Source organism: Notolepis coatsorum (genome assembly GCF_963971535.1).
Source record: "Notolepis coatsorum genome assembly, chromosome: 18".
Classification (NCBI taxonomy): Eukaryota; Metazoa; Chordata; class Actinopteri; order Aulopiformes; family Paralepididae; genus Notolepis; species Notolepis coatsorum.
In genome coordinates this window covers 63,722,819-63,739,240 of record NC_140182.1, presented here as the reverse complement: position 1 = coordinate 63,739,240, position 16,422 = coordinate 63,722,819, and the positions used below count along the sequence as shown (strand labels likewise).

Below are 16,422 nucleotides of genomic sequence, written 5' to 3'. Positions count from 1 at the left end.
CCAATGTTCAGGAGCAGGCTGTTGTCCTGGCACCAGCGTTCCATTACCTCAACCTCCTCCCGGTAGGCCTTCTCGTCATTGTCCGAGATCAGCCCCACTACCACTGTGTCGTCCGCAAACTTCACTATGGAGTTGGAGCTGAACTTGGCCACACAGTCATGTGTGTGTATAGTGAGTACAGCAGGGGGCTCAGAACACAGCCCTGGGGGGACCCGATGCTCAGGGTGATGGTGTTGGAGGTCTGACCCCCCACCCTGACCGCCTGGGGCCTTTCACTCAGAAAGTCCAGGATCCAGGCGCTCAGGGCAGAGCTCAGACCCAGCTCGATCAGCTTGTCCACCAGTCTGGTGGGGACTATGGTGTTGAACGCTGAGCTGTAGTCAATGAACAACAGTCTCACATAGCCCCCCTTCTGGCGGTCTAGGTGAGAGAGGGTGCTGTGCAGTACTTGGGAGACTGCATCATCAGTGGACCTATGGACCTACATTACAGACGGGAATCTATGTATCTAATCAATCTGATCAATGTAACGTAATTCATCCATTCTACATTCATTGCACACAACTTCCACACGAACACACTCTCACTTTAAACACTCATTTCACTATACACTATACTATTATGTACCTTATATGTGACAGATAAAACAAAACTTGATCTACTGTAAGAGTAACAACACCAGTCTGCATTTGACTCAGTGTAGTGTCCGTCTTTGTTATAGAAAACCATAGGATATAGCATCACGATGGATTCAACCGGATAAAATGTGCCGGAAGGTATGGGTTCTTACCTATCTCGATGTGATTTATCTAGAAATATCTACAGCAAGAATTTGAGGTGTCAGTGAAACCAACATTGCAATCTGGTTAGAAGTGGTGGAGAGAATAAAAGCTAGCATATGAATTGTAGTGCCTGGTTAGAAACAAATGAAAATGGATGGATTATCCAAGTGGGGGTCCGGGGGGGGGAGAGCGAGCAAGAGCATATGTATGTATTGTATTAGATAGCAAGTATTAGGTATATATCTCGTAAACTACATTTATATTGATTCAAATGGTGATTTACATTGGATGTTTACTGTTAATGCTTGTGTGTCTAATTTTATGTTATGTTTAAAAAATTATAAAAAAATTAAATACAAAAAAAATAAAAAACCATAGGATGAATGATAGGTTAACACATACTGTCATGTACCCGAACTCTGTACTTTTAAGGGTACTGACCGAAAGTACTACAGAGTACTGATTCACGCTAGATCAATACAATTTCGGTACCTTTACATGTTTAGTGTAATATTACTAGACAACAGGGAGCCTTTTCCACAAATATATATATTACTGTCCCGTCTCTTGGGTCTTTGGAAATATCAGACGAGGTCACAGGAGTTTGATAATATTTACTGAGGATGGCCAGATAATGTTGATATTTAACATTTTACACAATACATGATCATGGAATTTATTTTGTGTGGTGTGTTACAACAATAAATAATTGTTCTAAATGTTCTAAATAAATAACAATGTTGAAATTGAGAAGTTTGGACTCTGTACCGTTGGGTACTGATACCGAACTGGTACTGGTACTGGTATTGGTTCAAATGTGAATGGTACCCATTCAAAACCGCTCTAAAAGAGCACCTACGGGAGGCTGCAATTCGAAACTGGCCACTGTAAATGTCCAAACCCCCCCCACCCCCACCCCCTCCTAATAGACAGTCTCCTCCCCACCGCAAGTATATATTCTCTCCCCACCGTATGTATATTTCTCTCCCACCCACCCAACCCCTCCTAAGGTACAGTCTCCTCCCCATCATATGTATATACTCTCTGTCAGGATCTATGGGTAACAGTACTGTATATTTGCATAATCATATATATCACAAATGTAACAGTACTATATACCTGTATGTCATGTATGTCCCTATGCCATAAATGTCATGATGTCATGTATGTTGTGTATGTCATAAATGTCACTATGAATTGAAAATGGGGGACCCTGATGTAAACAAGACAAACGTCTTTCTCTGGTCTGCATCCCCTTAACAATTGTGTGTATTGAGCCGTACTGTATTGTACCCATTCTGCAATCTGTTAAATAAAGTTTTCATTAATTAATTAATTAATTAATTAATTACTTAATTAATTAATTAATTAATTAATTCATTCATTCATTCATTCATTCATTCATTCATTCATTCATTCATTCCCCCGTCCCTAACACCTACGTTATGGTTATGGTTAACATACCTGTAGTTTCTGAAGGCCGCACAGTCGCAGGTTACAGTTAGCATTATCCGAGTTGTTGAAGAGCAGAGAGTCCATCTTGTCTGACCTGCCAGGGCCAGAGAATATGTCCTCCATCACCTGGGGGTTCAGAGGAGCGACGGGAGGAAATAAGTCATTGCTTTCATCTGTAATCATTTTTAATACCATCAGAACATTAGACATAACATGTGGAAGTATAGCTAGTCTCCCTAGTTATCTATTCTACTCCATATACATTTATGTAGTGCAGTGTACTGTATTACTACTACAATGCAAGATAAATTATACCTCTGTGACAGGTACCGAGGACCGCCACCAGATGGCAGTGTGCTCCCAACAATTGGTGATTCCTGAGAACAGAGACTAAACTTCCTGCTTCACGTTTACATTCTCATTATATAATATATCTATATATCTATGTACATTCTCACTTGTCTTCAACCGGTTGACCTGGAAGTCTAAATATGGGCTAGATCTCCTCACGGATGTGAAGCTTGGTAATGAATTGGTAAACATCTGAACGGCTTGTTTTGATTTGATCCCTAAGCAGTTATGGAATTACATATAAACATGGATGGAAGTTAGTGGTTTCACTACCACACCATAGAAGGTTAACCTTTTTAAATTTCGTTGTAACAACTGTAACAATGACAATAAAGATCTATTCTATTCTATTCTATGTAGTGTGGTAGTGAAAGGGTTAACCTTTTGTAGTGTGGTAGTGAAAGCGTTAACCATTTGTAGTGTGGTAGTGAAAGTGTTAACCCTTTGTAGTGTGGTAGTGAAAGCGTTACCCTTTGTAGGGTGGTAGTGAAAGCGTTAACCATTTGTAGTGTGGTAGTGAACGCGTTAACCCTTTGTAGTGTGGTAGTGAAAGCGTTAACCCTTTGTAGTGTGGTAGTGAACGCGTTAACCCTTTGTAGTGTAGTAGTGAAAGTGTAAACCCTTTGTAGTGTGGTAGTGAAGGTCAACACTGTAGACCATGTACTAAATCTACAGTATATCACCAGGCAATTGTTCATATCAGTGGTGCTATAACAATAAATTAATTTGGACATCCTGCAGACCCACCAACATCGACTGGTCTTTCTGTCCTATAAGCCCAAGTAGACAATAACTAGACCTACTTGGCTCCTTTCCAGGCACGTGCACACATAGAGCCCAAGGGGTGCTTTTGAGCCTCGTAAAAAAAGTGCCCTTTAAAAATAAAATAAAACAAATATTTTTTTTTACAAGTTGCGCATATAGACTGCCCTTCCAACTGAAAAATGTCAGGATAGAATCAAAATATTAGGTAAAGAGAGAGAGAGATGCCCCATATTCCATTGCAGTTTGCACGGCCTCCTCAGCGTGCCTCTATATATATATACCTATATATATACCTATATATTTTATGCATAGCGTGGGTGGTGATGATGATAGAAAACGCTGTGGCGCATACAGTTGAATGCTGGTATTACACTCACTGAGGGACACGAAGAAGTCAAGTCCGATGGGATTTGGGAATCTCAAATACAAATCGGGATTGGAATAAAAAATGCATTTATATTAAACAATACAGAATATACAGCACTTCTTGGTCTGTAGGGTAAGCACTTATTCCCTCCCCCTTGAACATTTATGGAGATGTACTGTATGGGCCTTTTAAGTCAGTGATAAAAGTGTCTTTCAAGGATAAGTGAGCTCCTGCACTGATTATTATATATTTTTTTCTTTTTTTTTAATATTTGATCACCAAAACCCCCCAAAAAGCATATAAAAAATCTGGCTTGCGCGCTATGCGCGCTCGGTTATAACACACACAGGTATAGTGCCCTTTTCAGCCTTTGAGCACCTGCCCCTCTAAAGTCCTGTGCACGTCCCTGCTCCTTTCTATAGCCTCGTGTTATAGTTTAGCACACGTAACACTTCCTATGAGATAGCAGGTGCCTGCATTCAGAGAGCAGGTTGGACAGTTCCGAGTAGGAATAGAGATACTTACAGGTGTGCTTCTCAAAGTGACCGTGCAGTCCTGGGCTCTGGGGCCTGTAGTTTTCACGATAGCAAAGGCCACCATGACGTTGGAGAACAGTGCAGAGAAGCTGAGCTCCACCTCCACTCCACAAGGAAATGCCAGACGCTTCTGACACGGTAGCTCTGAAGAGACAGGGGGATGTACAAAGAGAAGAGAAGTTCTTCAACACACCAAAAGAGAATTTCTGAGAGGCGGTTGAGACCAGTGATAATGGATTTGAAACGTGCTGTTCCTTATGCCTATATATGAAAATATACAGTAATTCCCAATACAGCCAGACTGTCCAAACCTTTCGACATGGAGGGCCAAGGGCCGAAAGTGATGTCTGTCATCAGTAATAGTCATGAATACATGAAAGTAATTTATACTTTATTTAAATGACATTTTTACAGTATCGAATATTTTGAAAATGTTTACGTTTGCTGATGATACTAATTTACTTTGTTCAGGGGATGACATAAAATAATTATTGAAAACAGTAGAAAGGGAATTGATAAAGTTAAAGAAATGGTTTGATAGGAATAAGTTGTCTCTTAATGAAAACAAAACTAAATGTATGGTATTTGGTGGTGTTCCTACCAAACTGAATTTAAATGGAACTGAAATTGAAAGAGTATGCAACAAAATTCTTAGGTGTGATTATAGATCACAAACTCTGTTGGAAGCCACATATACAATATATCAAAGGTAAATTAGCCAAATCTGTTGGCATTCTGTACAAAACAAGGGAGCTGTTAAATCAGAAATGTTTGCATATTGTATTTTTCACTTGTTGTGCCATACATGTCATATTGTGTTGAGGTCTGGGGGAATGTTTATAAAACAAATATAGATCCTATTTAGGGATGCACGATAATTATCTGGCCGATATCAGCAATTATGACGTCATCCCGATAAACCCGATACAATTATTGATAGCTCCGATAATATATAATACACTTTTTGGTTAAAAGAAATCCGGTGTGGGTGGATTGGGATGAAGGGCGTTTCTTTTTCTGTAGGCTCCTCCCGTTTTGCCAGTACTGTGGTACGACTGATAGCGTGTGGTTTAGGAAGAGGGAGTTTTTCACAAATCCAGCGCTCCCTTTCTCATGCCATGGCTGTGACGTAGTCACGTAACTTTCAGAAGCAGCACGGATAGTAAACAAATATGGCGTCGGTAGTGTGGGACTTTTTCAAAGTTTCAGAGGAAAACAGTTTGCTTGCTATTTGTAACAAATGCAGAAGTTCCACGAGGAGGGAAAAGGGCAACAAGCTATAACACATCCAACCTAATAAGTCACCTGAAACATCACCACCGCTACGATGGTGTATTAAAATCCGACGATGACGCGCGAGCAGCTAAAGCTGCTGCAAATCCAAAGCCAGCTGCAAAGGAACCGGCGGGGCTTGTACCTATTGACGAGACGTTTGCAAAATTAAATACGTTTGACAGAGATGACTCAAGGGCTCAAGCGATCTCTAACTTGATCACAGAAATGATGGCACTTGACGACCAGCCCGTTTCCCTCGTCGAAGACAAAGGATTCTGTCGGCTACTTCGTCATTTAGAGCCCAGGTTAATAATTTCCGCCGTCACTTAGCAGAGGAGTGTTTACAAGCCAAGTATGATGAGATCGCCTTACTCCTTCATACTCTGATAGACAAAGATGCACAGCACATAAGTTTCACCGCGGACATATGGACCTGTGATGTTAACTTTGTTTGGTTTATTTAATTCTTTTTGAGGCGTGCTGTCCTATAAATGCTAAGTAATCAACAGTCTCCTCTCCTATAGCGTCAAATGTTTTATCTGCTGACAAAGCACAATACTTGTTGGTTTTTAGTTCACTCATTGTTCAGGGAAACAAATTGTTAATGACATTGACGGATTGTGAAATTTGTGATTGACTCAAATTATATTTATTTGGAAAAAGAAATATGGTCACTTTATTTGAAGAGTCAAAACTGCTCTCTTGGCTTTGTTTTGTTCATAGTAGTAACGCTCATGTCATGATAAATCTAGTTAGGTCAAACTACAGGAATATACATTTAAAAAAAAAAATATTATAATACAATAAATATATATATATTATCGGTTATTGGTATCGGTATCGACCTGGAGGAGCAGAAAGTTATCGATGTCGATATCGGGGTCAAAAAATCAATATCGTGCACCCCTAATCCTATTATTAAACTACAGAAAAGAGTAGTTACATTTGTAGATATGGTGAAAAGAGTAGTTCAATTTGTAGATATGGTGTACATAAAAACCTTGGAAATAATTTTTCGACCCTGGAACTCCCTCCCTCAGACCATCAGAGACTCCCCCACACTCTCCACCTTCAAATCCCGCCTCAAAACCCACCTGTTCGCCCTAGCCTTCAACCTTCCCCAACCTTAACCCCTCCAACCTGTTTTGATCTTTGTTACTGTGGCCTTATGTTTTCTGTGTATCATGCTGTTTTCCCTGTTTCCCTGTGGTCTTATGTTCCTTTTGTTTCTTTGTTTTCCCCACCTAATGTCAGCGACTTCGGGTTCCTGAGAAGCGCTTTATAAATACAATGAATTATTATTATTATTACTTCTCAGGGGAGATTTAAAAAAGCCTTAAAATGATCAAATATTTCAGGAGTACAGTTTTGAGTAAACATCAAACATTTGTTTTTTCTTTCAAAGAATTATTTCTTGCAGCATATTTTAAGTTTTTCTTTCTTATATGAAAATATATTTATTTTTTAAGAATTTGTAAAGGATAGGCAAAAATAAGCATGTGCTTCAGCCTATTCCTTTTTTTCGGTCGTTGATTTTGGATTTTGTGTGAGCTTGCCTTGAATATGTACATTTGTGATTATTATTTTTGTATCTATCGGATGTAGGAACATTTTACTTTTTCATTCACACATTCATACTAAAATACCGTCTAGAGTATAAATATGTTTTTATCGTTTTCTGCAGTATTTCATAGAACGTGAGATATAGGCATAAATGCATATATTAGATTATCAAATGCAGTTTGATACCGATCCATGCTATATAAAAAATGTCAACTGTACATGGTCCTAAACGACATGACTGATCATCTGCGGGTGAACGGAGGGGGGGGGGGGGGGGTCGTTTATAATTCAATGACCGACGTTAAATGATTTATGTAGTATGGGTGATATATTGATCAGAGTAGTTTGTATCGAAAATGATAAAGAAAAGCGCTGAAACTCAGGTCAGTCTCCTCGTAGCGTTGGGAGATGAGAGTGGAGCAAACAGATCCCAATTATGGGATGTTGATCGATGCGATCCATTTCCGGTTTGTATATTACTAATACACTTCCAAATCATGTTGATTATTGAGTTATGGCAAAGATCCATATCCACAGTGTCTGTATTGAGCCCCGGGACGATAAACGAGTGGCCGGACGAAAATAGGGGACGGACCGAGCTCCAATGGGCACTTCCGGTTTTGGCAACTCGACGACCGGCCACCAGGTGGCGGTATTGAAGCGTTGCAGAGTTGTGATGGCTCAGACAGCATCAGCCAAGACTCCGTGGGTGAAATATGAATACCATGACAAAAATATGAAATATTGATCTCAAACACGCCTTACGCATGGCGGAGAAACCCGCCTTAACACGTGATTGGCGGAGAATGGGTTAATCAAGTACTCTAAAGCAAAATTTTTCCACTTCAAGATTTCAAGCTGTTTTGTGCTGGGCTCCGCCCATAAGCGCTTTGAGTGACAGTCACCCACAGTCTGCGACTGGCAGTAGGGTGACCAGACGTCACGCATTGCGCGTGATTGCACAGCATTTCTGTCTCTTTTCACGCGTCATGCAAATTGAGACCATGTCCCGCATGATTGGTTGTCATCCGCACTAACGCCCCCCCCCCCCCCCCCCAGCCAAAGTGAAGAACCTCTATGCGTCCCGTAACGTTACTAGTATCTGACCGCGAGTGACACCGCATCCTGGGCATCCTGGCGACATGACAACAAGTCCTAACGCTGTTGCGCGCGGAGGATCCGTTCGAGCCTGGCGCAACGAACCCAGGCAAGGGATACACGCGCGCTACGGATCAGATCAGGTCCACACACTGCTGTTACAGTATCTCCGCTGCTCAGCACGAGAGAATAGCGCTTGGTCCAAGTTTGAAAAGGGGAAAGCAATCCCAAAGGGTTTAGATTGAAAACTAATGATAGCAATAAATAAGATGCGAGTAGCCGTTCATGTAACCGGTAACCACCCCCCCCCCCCCCCCCCAAATCAGTGCAGGTGGAAGATAATTGTATTCTGTACTTTATTATTGTGCCATTACTGTTCCTGCTCTCATCACTGCAGTAGTGCCAGTGTGAATCCCTGGGCTTGTGAGTTGTTTTGGTGAGTTACTTTTGTTAGTCAAAAGTCAAAGTCAGCTTTATTGTCACCTCTCGTAATGTGCAAGACATACAGATAAATTAAATTGCATTTCCCCCTTCCCACGTTGTATATAAAGAACAAGATCTAATATAAACATAAAGTAACATATAGTACACTATAAACATAAAGTAACATAGTACACTATAAAGTAACATATGGACAGTATACAGGACTATATACAATGTAGACAGTAGCTAAAAAAAGTGAATGTATGAGTGAATGTAAATAGAGGTAAACGAGAACTTAGTGCAACACTTTTAGCAGCAGTGGTACATAGTAAGTATGAATAATAATAATAATAATAATAATAATAATAATAATAATAATAATAATAATAATAATAATAATAATAATAATAATAATAATAATAATAATAATAATAATAATAATAATAATAATAATAATAATAATAATAATAATAACTTTATTTGTATAGCACTTTTCATACAGGGGTTGCAGTTCAAAGTGCTTCACAACAGTAAAAAATACAGGCATAAGCGAGCATAAAAAGATAGACAGGTAGCAAGGTATGGCAAATCACATGTGTTTCACATTAGGATCTAGCATCCCAATAGGCTCTCCGCTTACAGTTTTCAGTAACACAAATAGTAAAAATAGTTTAAAATGATTCAGTTTAAAAATAGTCAAAAAATTATAAAATAGAACGGACATAAAAAAATACAGGCATGAGCGAGCATAGCAAGATATGGCAAATCACAGTGTTTCACATTAGGATCTAGCATCCTAATAGGCTCTCTATTCATTAATACAAATAATCACAGTGTTTCACATTTGGATCTAGCAAATAATAAAAATAGTTTAAAGGGGAACTATCTTATAAATGGCCTTTTTGAGTGTTTAGCATTGTTTCCTAGCTATGTGAACTTATATTAATATGATCTATGTCTCAAAATTCTCATATTGGCGCATTCTTCCAATTCTCCTCTCACAATATTCACCCTCACTGAACTGAGTCATTTGAAAATGTGCCCTATATGTGATGTCATAAAGACACCGCTGCATGTTAATGTTCAGGCGGGGCCGGCCCGGCGCAGTGGTTTAGGAGCCCAGGCTCAAAACAGCTCGAGATCTTGAGGTAGAAAAATGCTGTTTTTGAGGACTTGATTAGAAATACAAAACAATGAATAAAAAATATATATATATTACAGAGGTGTTCCATAGACTCACAGGAATTGTGTAAAAGTGCCCAAATAGTGAAAGAAATAGTAAAATAGTTCCCCTTTAAAATGATTCAGTTTAAAAATAGTCATCAGTAAGAAGTAAAAAGTGCAATAACCGACACATGAATTTGATAGGCAGTGTACAAGAGTAGGCAGGGTAAGAATAGTGCAGGTAAATACAAGTTGTGTCAGGATATCCCTGATGTTTCCTCTTGCCACTAGGTGGTAGCAGATATCTATCAGTGAAATGCCTGCGCAAAGAGATTTTAAGCTGTCTTTTAAAGATGTCTAGCGAGTTGGCTTCCCTGATGTTTTGGGGTAGTTTGTTCCATAGTTTTGGGGCATAGTTGATAAAGGCTGCATTACCGATCCTCTTTTGACTGCTTCTGGGAGCCTCTAGTAGTCCAGCAGCTGATGATCGCAGTGTTCTTGCTGGTGTGTAATTTATTAGAGTGTTGGCGATGTAGCTAGGTCCCTGTCCATTTAGAGCTTTGTATGTAAGGAGAAGGACCTTAAAGTCAATTCTAAATGTTACAGGAAGCCAGTGTAAAGCAGCTAAGACTGGACTAATGTGCTCTCTCCTTTTGGTTCTAGTTAGCAGTCGGGCTGCAGAGTTTTGGATTAGCTGAAGCCTCTCTGTGGTTTTCTTAGGGAGACCTGTGAAAAGTGCATTACAGTAGTCTAACCGGCTAGATATGAATGCATGAATTAGCTTCTCAGCATCGTTCTGATTAATAAATGGTCGTACTTTTGCTATATTTCTGAGATGGAAGAACGATGTTTTCGTCACTTTGCTAATATGAGAATTGAAGTTCAGTTCTGAATCTATGATAACCCCAAGACTAGTGACCTCAGATTTGATCCAAGGGGTTAGTCCCCCCAGGTTCTTTATTAATGTTTCTTTTTTAGTTTTGGAGCCGATAATTAGAATTTCAGTTTTGTTCTCGTTTAGTTTCAGGAAGTTCTTACTCATCCATTTATTTATTGCCAGTAAGCAGTCTGTAATGGAGCTAATCGCTGTATCATTTGGTTCAGCAGATATGTACAGTTGTGTATCATCCGCATAGCTATGGAAATCTACATTATGTTCTCTGATGATATCACCCAGCGGTAACATGTAAAGGGAGAAGAGTAAAGGACCTAAGCAACAGTGGCGTCGTTAGCCCTGGGCTTCCGGGGCTTTAGCCCCGGATGTTTTTCTCCTAGCCCCGGATCTAAAAAAAAAATGTCAGCATCCCCATTGTCTGTGCTGAATGTTTGTTAGTGTTTGGTATTTTTTGTTGGTTTTTAGTACTTTTAAACATTTTTAGTAAGTAGTTTTCATTTGATCGTATAATTCTTTCATTCACCAATTTGTGGACTTTTTTTTAGTGTCCTGAAAGGCGCCTTATAAATCAAATGCATTATTATTATTATTATTATTATTATTATTATTATTATTATTATTATTATTATTATTATTATTATTATTATTATTATTATTATTATTATTATCATCCAGGAGGGAAAAGACACTTTGGATAGTAGGGACTGCATCTCTGCCTGTCCTGACCAGGAAACACTTTGCAACTGTGATCTCCTCTGGCAATAGTTGGATATTGTAATGTGTGGTGAGGGGTTGCAGCAATTCCACTGAGAGAAACTGGGCCCCGTTCCATGTACCGGGATAACCGAGTTAGCCGGATAACTTTAGCTGGATAACTGTGTTAGCCTGACTTTCCGATTTCATGTACGTGGATTTCCCAAATCACCATGACAACATATCCAAAAGTTTGAGCCTGCTCGAAAGCAGAGTTCAAGTTCAAGTTAGCCCGATCACGCAGAGCCACGCCCCCGCAAAGAAGTGACAGCTCGTTTCCTGAAACTATTCCCACAGTCTACGATCTGCATTATACCATTCTGAATTACGTTTTTGTGCTCCATTCTTCCAGAGGGGGCTTTTGAAATGTAAAGTAGACCCAAAATGCTGATATTAAATTCACTTTGTCCTAAATAATGCACGTTATATATACCGTGGCGACGGTGGCGCTCGCTCGTGCGATGTACACAAAAATGTGGTTATTTTAATTGTAACTGGGATTAAGATGTCTGATGAGATGCGCTGTTTGACGGATTTGAGAAATTGAATGAGCCGTTGACGTCACATGAATGAATGAGGATAAAGAAATAAAACGTCATTCAAAATAAGGAATATTCTAAACACGGGTCTCTCGTTCATTAATGTATAAACAATGAATTTATCCCATCTGGCACAGTGGCCCAGCGGTAGTGCTCAAGACTCCCAATCTTGCGACCCGGGTTCTAATCCCGGAGTTTCCAATATGATTTTTTTGAATATAATATTAATGATTATACGCCAAAGTAGCCTGGTTTTAAGTTAAAATATTATAAATCTACATGCATTGAGGATGTCATTCTTTATATAGCTCTCAACGTGCACCAAATTGAATTATTCCTATATTGCAAAAAGAAGGACCCCGGTCTTGAACCCCGGTCGTCCGTGTGGAAGTCAAAAGAACAACCCGTTACACCACAGAGTAGATAAGTAAAAGATTGACTATACATCAATCAATGGGCAAGAAAGCCGTCTCGTAATTCTGTATAACAGTTAACTAGTTATTTTCGCTAGCAAGATCTCATTTGATTATTCAATCCAGCAGGCAAGTTTAAAGAAATATAATCTGATTGATTGAGGTAATGATGGACTTAGAATTAGCCTATAGATAACGCATTTAACTTGTCGGCGAGGCGATTGAGCCTATTGCAATCTGTCAATAAAGTCTTAAATCAATTAATCAATCAATGCCGTTGAGAATCAGGGTCTCTGCCATCGATACGTGCTGGCTTTCCACCTAAAACGGGAGCGCGCATCTAGCCTGACTCTCAAGTCTGGCTTGAGTTAACGAGACTGAATCCAGGTTTGTGAAACAGGAAAATCCCGGCTTCGAACATCGGGTTAACTGAAGCTGGATAATGGACATGTTGATCGACTTAGTTGAACCACGTACATGGAACGGGGCCCTGGTCTGAGGCTGGATAACATGCCTGTATGCCTCTCATAAGTTGTTATCCAACTCATGAGAACCTGCTCTCAAGCTCTTGCAGCATTCTGTCGACAGTCTCTGTCTCAGCTGATCTCCTGAGCTGAGGTCTGAGCTTGTGCCACAAGATGACTCAACTACATACTCGTCCATCCTTTTCTGCTTCCTCCTTTGGCTGGTAGTATGTTCCTCAATCCAAAGGCCATTACATATGGCCTTTGTCCTGTCATACATGTCCACTGCCATCTCTGAGGTGCGATAACCTTTGAGTGTGTCCTGCACTGTGCTTTTAAATAGTACAGATATTGAAGATGTGCACTTTAACGCAGCAGCACCTGGAGCCATCCATACCCATGTCCAGTGTCCTATAATAAGCTTTAATCGAACCTCGGATAGTCCGGTTGGTTTGGGGTGGTGTGAAAGCTCATTCACTCTTGCAAGTGAACCCTGCTGCGGTTCATTTGAGATGTGAATGCAAAGCGGACCAAAGGCAGGAAAAGACCCAAAAATCTAATATTTTTTTATGAGAAGACTGAAACATATGTATATAATGAAACACACAATAGTTTTTTTTCGATTGCCTAAGCATGATTTTGAAAACGGGGCCCGGTGTTTCAAAACACACAATTAGCACAACCACACACACAATTATCAGAACACCTCAGATCCTTTGCTAAATTAAACACTTGTCAAAACCATACACTAATTTTGTTACCATATGAAACACACGTTACATAATGACTTGATTCTGTTTGAACCAGTTACACACACTGCTGTGCTTAACCTAAAACACATTTAGCAATTCTACTTCTCAGTGATTAGAGTACTGTAAGTGAAGTACGCAGAGAATGTGCAAATATACAATAAATTCACCAAACACTACACAAGACCAATGCTGTAGACTGATGAAAATATAATTTATTTATCTACATATACCCAAATCAATGATGCAGACTGATGAAAAAAATTACATTTTCTCTCCATATACCCAAATCAATGATGCAGACTGATGAAAATATAAATGTTCTCTCCATATAACCAAATCAGTCAACATTTCAACATGGAGAATCACAACAATACATGTCCCAGTTTTCATGCTACTATGTGCATAACACTGTAAGCTCAGCAAATATCAGATAAATATAAAATACTGTATCCAGTACAGGTTAATTTTTTTTTAATTTAAACAGAAAATACTAGACATTATCTCTTTGCCTAGCTGGATCTGGCAAGATAATTTTTTGTTGTGATTCTCCATGTTGACATGTTGACTGATTTGGGAAAATGGGAGAAAATGTATATTTTCATCAGTCTGCATCATTGGTTGTCTTGTGTAGTGTTTGGTGAATGTATTGTATATTTTCACGTTCTCTGTGTACAGTACTTCACTCTCCTTCCATTTTGGTTGAAGACAGGTGAACTCACCTGCTGCATTTTTATAGTGCTTAAACCTGATTGTGTATCTACAATTAAGCAATGGTGTGTTTGTGCATCTGATGGCTGTGTTTAACCAATTGGCTCATATGTGTGGTATTTTGACATTCTGTGTCTAATGTAATGCAAGTGTGTTTAGTGTTTTGCAAATCACTGTGTGTATTGTTTTGCAAAAAGTGAGGCTGACATTGTAGGGGTGCAAAGCTGGGCCTATATTTTGCTCCTTGAGTGTAAGTTTTTGATAATTGTGTAATACTTTTGATTTGAGTGTTTATGCAATTGAAGAAAACTAAAGACTAGAGATGAACTGTTTATTTATTTTGTACATAGGCTGTGCATATGTTTGTTTGTTTGTTTATTTGCTTATGTGTATGATTCTTAACTGTGTTTTTATTTTGTTATTGGTGTATATGTGTATGTATGTACAGTATATGTATATATGTATATTTGTACTCCTGTTGGGGCTTCTTGGACCAGATCAATGTTTTATCTGGCTAAATAAATAAGAAACTGATGATTTGGTCCCGTTAACTTTGAATTTTATATGGGGACTGCCCAGATCCCTCTCATGGACCTGGACCTCACTTTGAGAACCTCTAATGATTCTAGTTATTCAGTATTCATCTCTAATTACTCTAAAATTGCGTATTTCTGAAGCCCCCAATGTTTTCTAACCCTAGAAACGCCCCTGCTAAGCAACTCCCTTGTGCAACTCCATAGTTGTTGTCGTATATATCAGACATGTGATCTCCTAGTTTAACATAGAATTTCCTCCCTCTGATGTATGTTTTTATTGCCTCCCACTCCATGAGGGACCTAGCTGCTTCTCTTGAGAGCATGAGTCCTACTCCCTCTGTGTGTGGGGCATTGTCTTGCTCATGACCTGAGTATATTATTGTTTCTCCACTTGAAAGTTGTGCTTTTCCTGATTGAGTCCATCTTGTTTCACTGAGTCCTATTAAAGAAAGGTTGTACTGTTTCATTTCCGATGCTATCTGGGCGGCTTTACCGGCTTGGTACATTGTTCGAATGTTCCAGGAGCCGATCTTTGTAATGTGTTTAGTTGTGAGAAGGGGGATCAGCTGGGCAACGTCCTTTCGGCTTGAGTTGTCCAGCACCATACTTGTCTGGGGAGAGACACCTTCCACGTCCAAACTTCGCTGTGTATTTTCCATGAATGTTTCTGTAATCGTTTTGTTCCGCTAAGCGGGTGATTGGCCCACCTAGAGGTGCTTTTTTGTCAGGGTATTGCTCCCTTAGCCCTTTGCCCTCTCAGGCCCACTGGGCAGTGGTTGGACCATTCTTCGTCTGTTCCCTCACCCGAGACCAGTTTGTCATGGGTGACCCTACCAGGAGCACTAGGCTCCAGACAACATAGCTCTCAGGATCATAAAGACACGCAAACCTCTCCACCGCGATAAGGTGATGGTTCCAGGAGGGGCACGCATCATCACAGCTAGATTTTTCACCAAAAGCAAAAAAAAAAAATCACAATCATACAATGCTACGCACCCACTAACGAGGCAGAACAGCAAGCAAAAGATCATTTCTACGATATACTACAGCAAGTCATCAACCGGCAGAAAAAGAAAGACATCATCATCCTGACAGGAGACTTCAACGCAAAAATAGGACAAGACAACACAGGAAAAGAGCAAATAATGGGCAAACATGGTCTAGGGGAAATGAACAACAATGGTGAACAATTCACAGACTTCTGCGCATTTCATAACCTGGTCATAGGAGGCAGCGTCTTTCCGCACAAAAGAGTTCATAAAGCCACATGGATTTCACTGGACCACAAAACAGAGAACCAGATTGACCATATATGCATCAGACAGAAATTCAGGAGATCCCTCCAAGACGTCAGAGTGAAAAGAGGAGCCGATGCAGCTACAGATCACCACCTCCTGATAGGAACTCTCCGGTTAAAACTCAAGAAATTCACCAACACTGCAAAAAAAGTCAGTACAAGGTACAATGTCAGCCTCCTCCAAGATCAGAACACCAGAGAGAAATTTAAAATCAGTCTCTCAAACCGGTTCCACCCCCTGAGCCAACTGGAAGAACATCAATCCATCGATGAACGTTGGCAGAAC

General features: G+C 39.8%; 1 protein-coding gene across 1 annotated transcript in view; it reads right to left on the bottom strand.

Annotated features, from left to right (window-relative positions):
- malt3 (MALT paracaspase 3) overlaps positions 1 to 16,422 on the bottom strand; it is a 66,466-nt gene that overhangs the window by 3,065 nt on the left and 46,979 nt on the right. Inside the window, exons 13-14 of the mRNA XM_084335628.1 lie at positions 4,246 to 4,400; positions 2,247 to 2,363 (exon numbers count right to left, since the gene is read on the bottom strand). Of these exons, the coding sequence (XP_084191754.1) occupies positions 2,247 to 2,363; positions 4,246 to 4,400 (272 nt within the window). The remainder of the gene's footprint in view (positions 1 to 2,246; positions 2,364 to 4,245; positions 4,401 to 16,422) is intronic.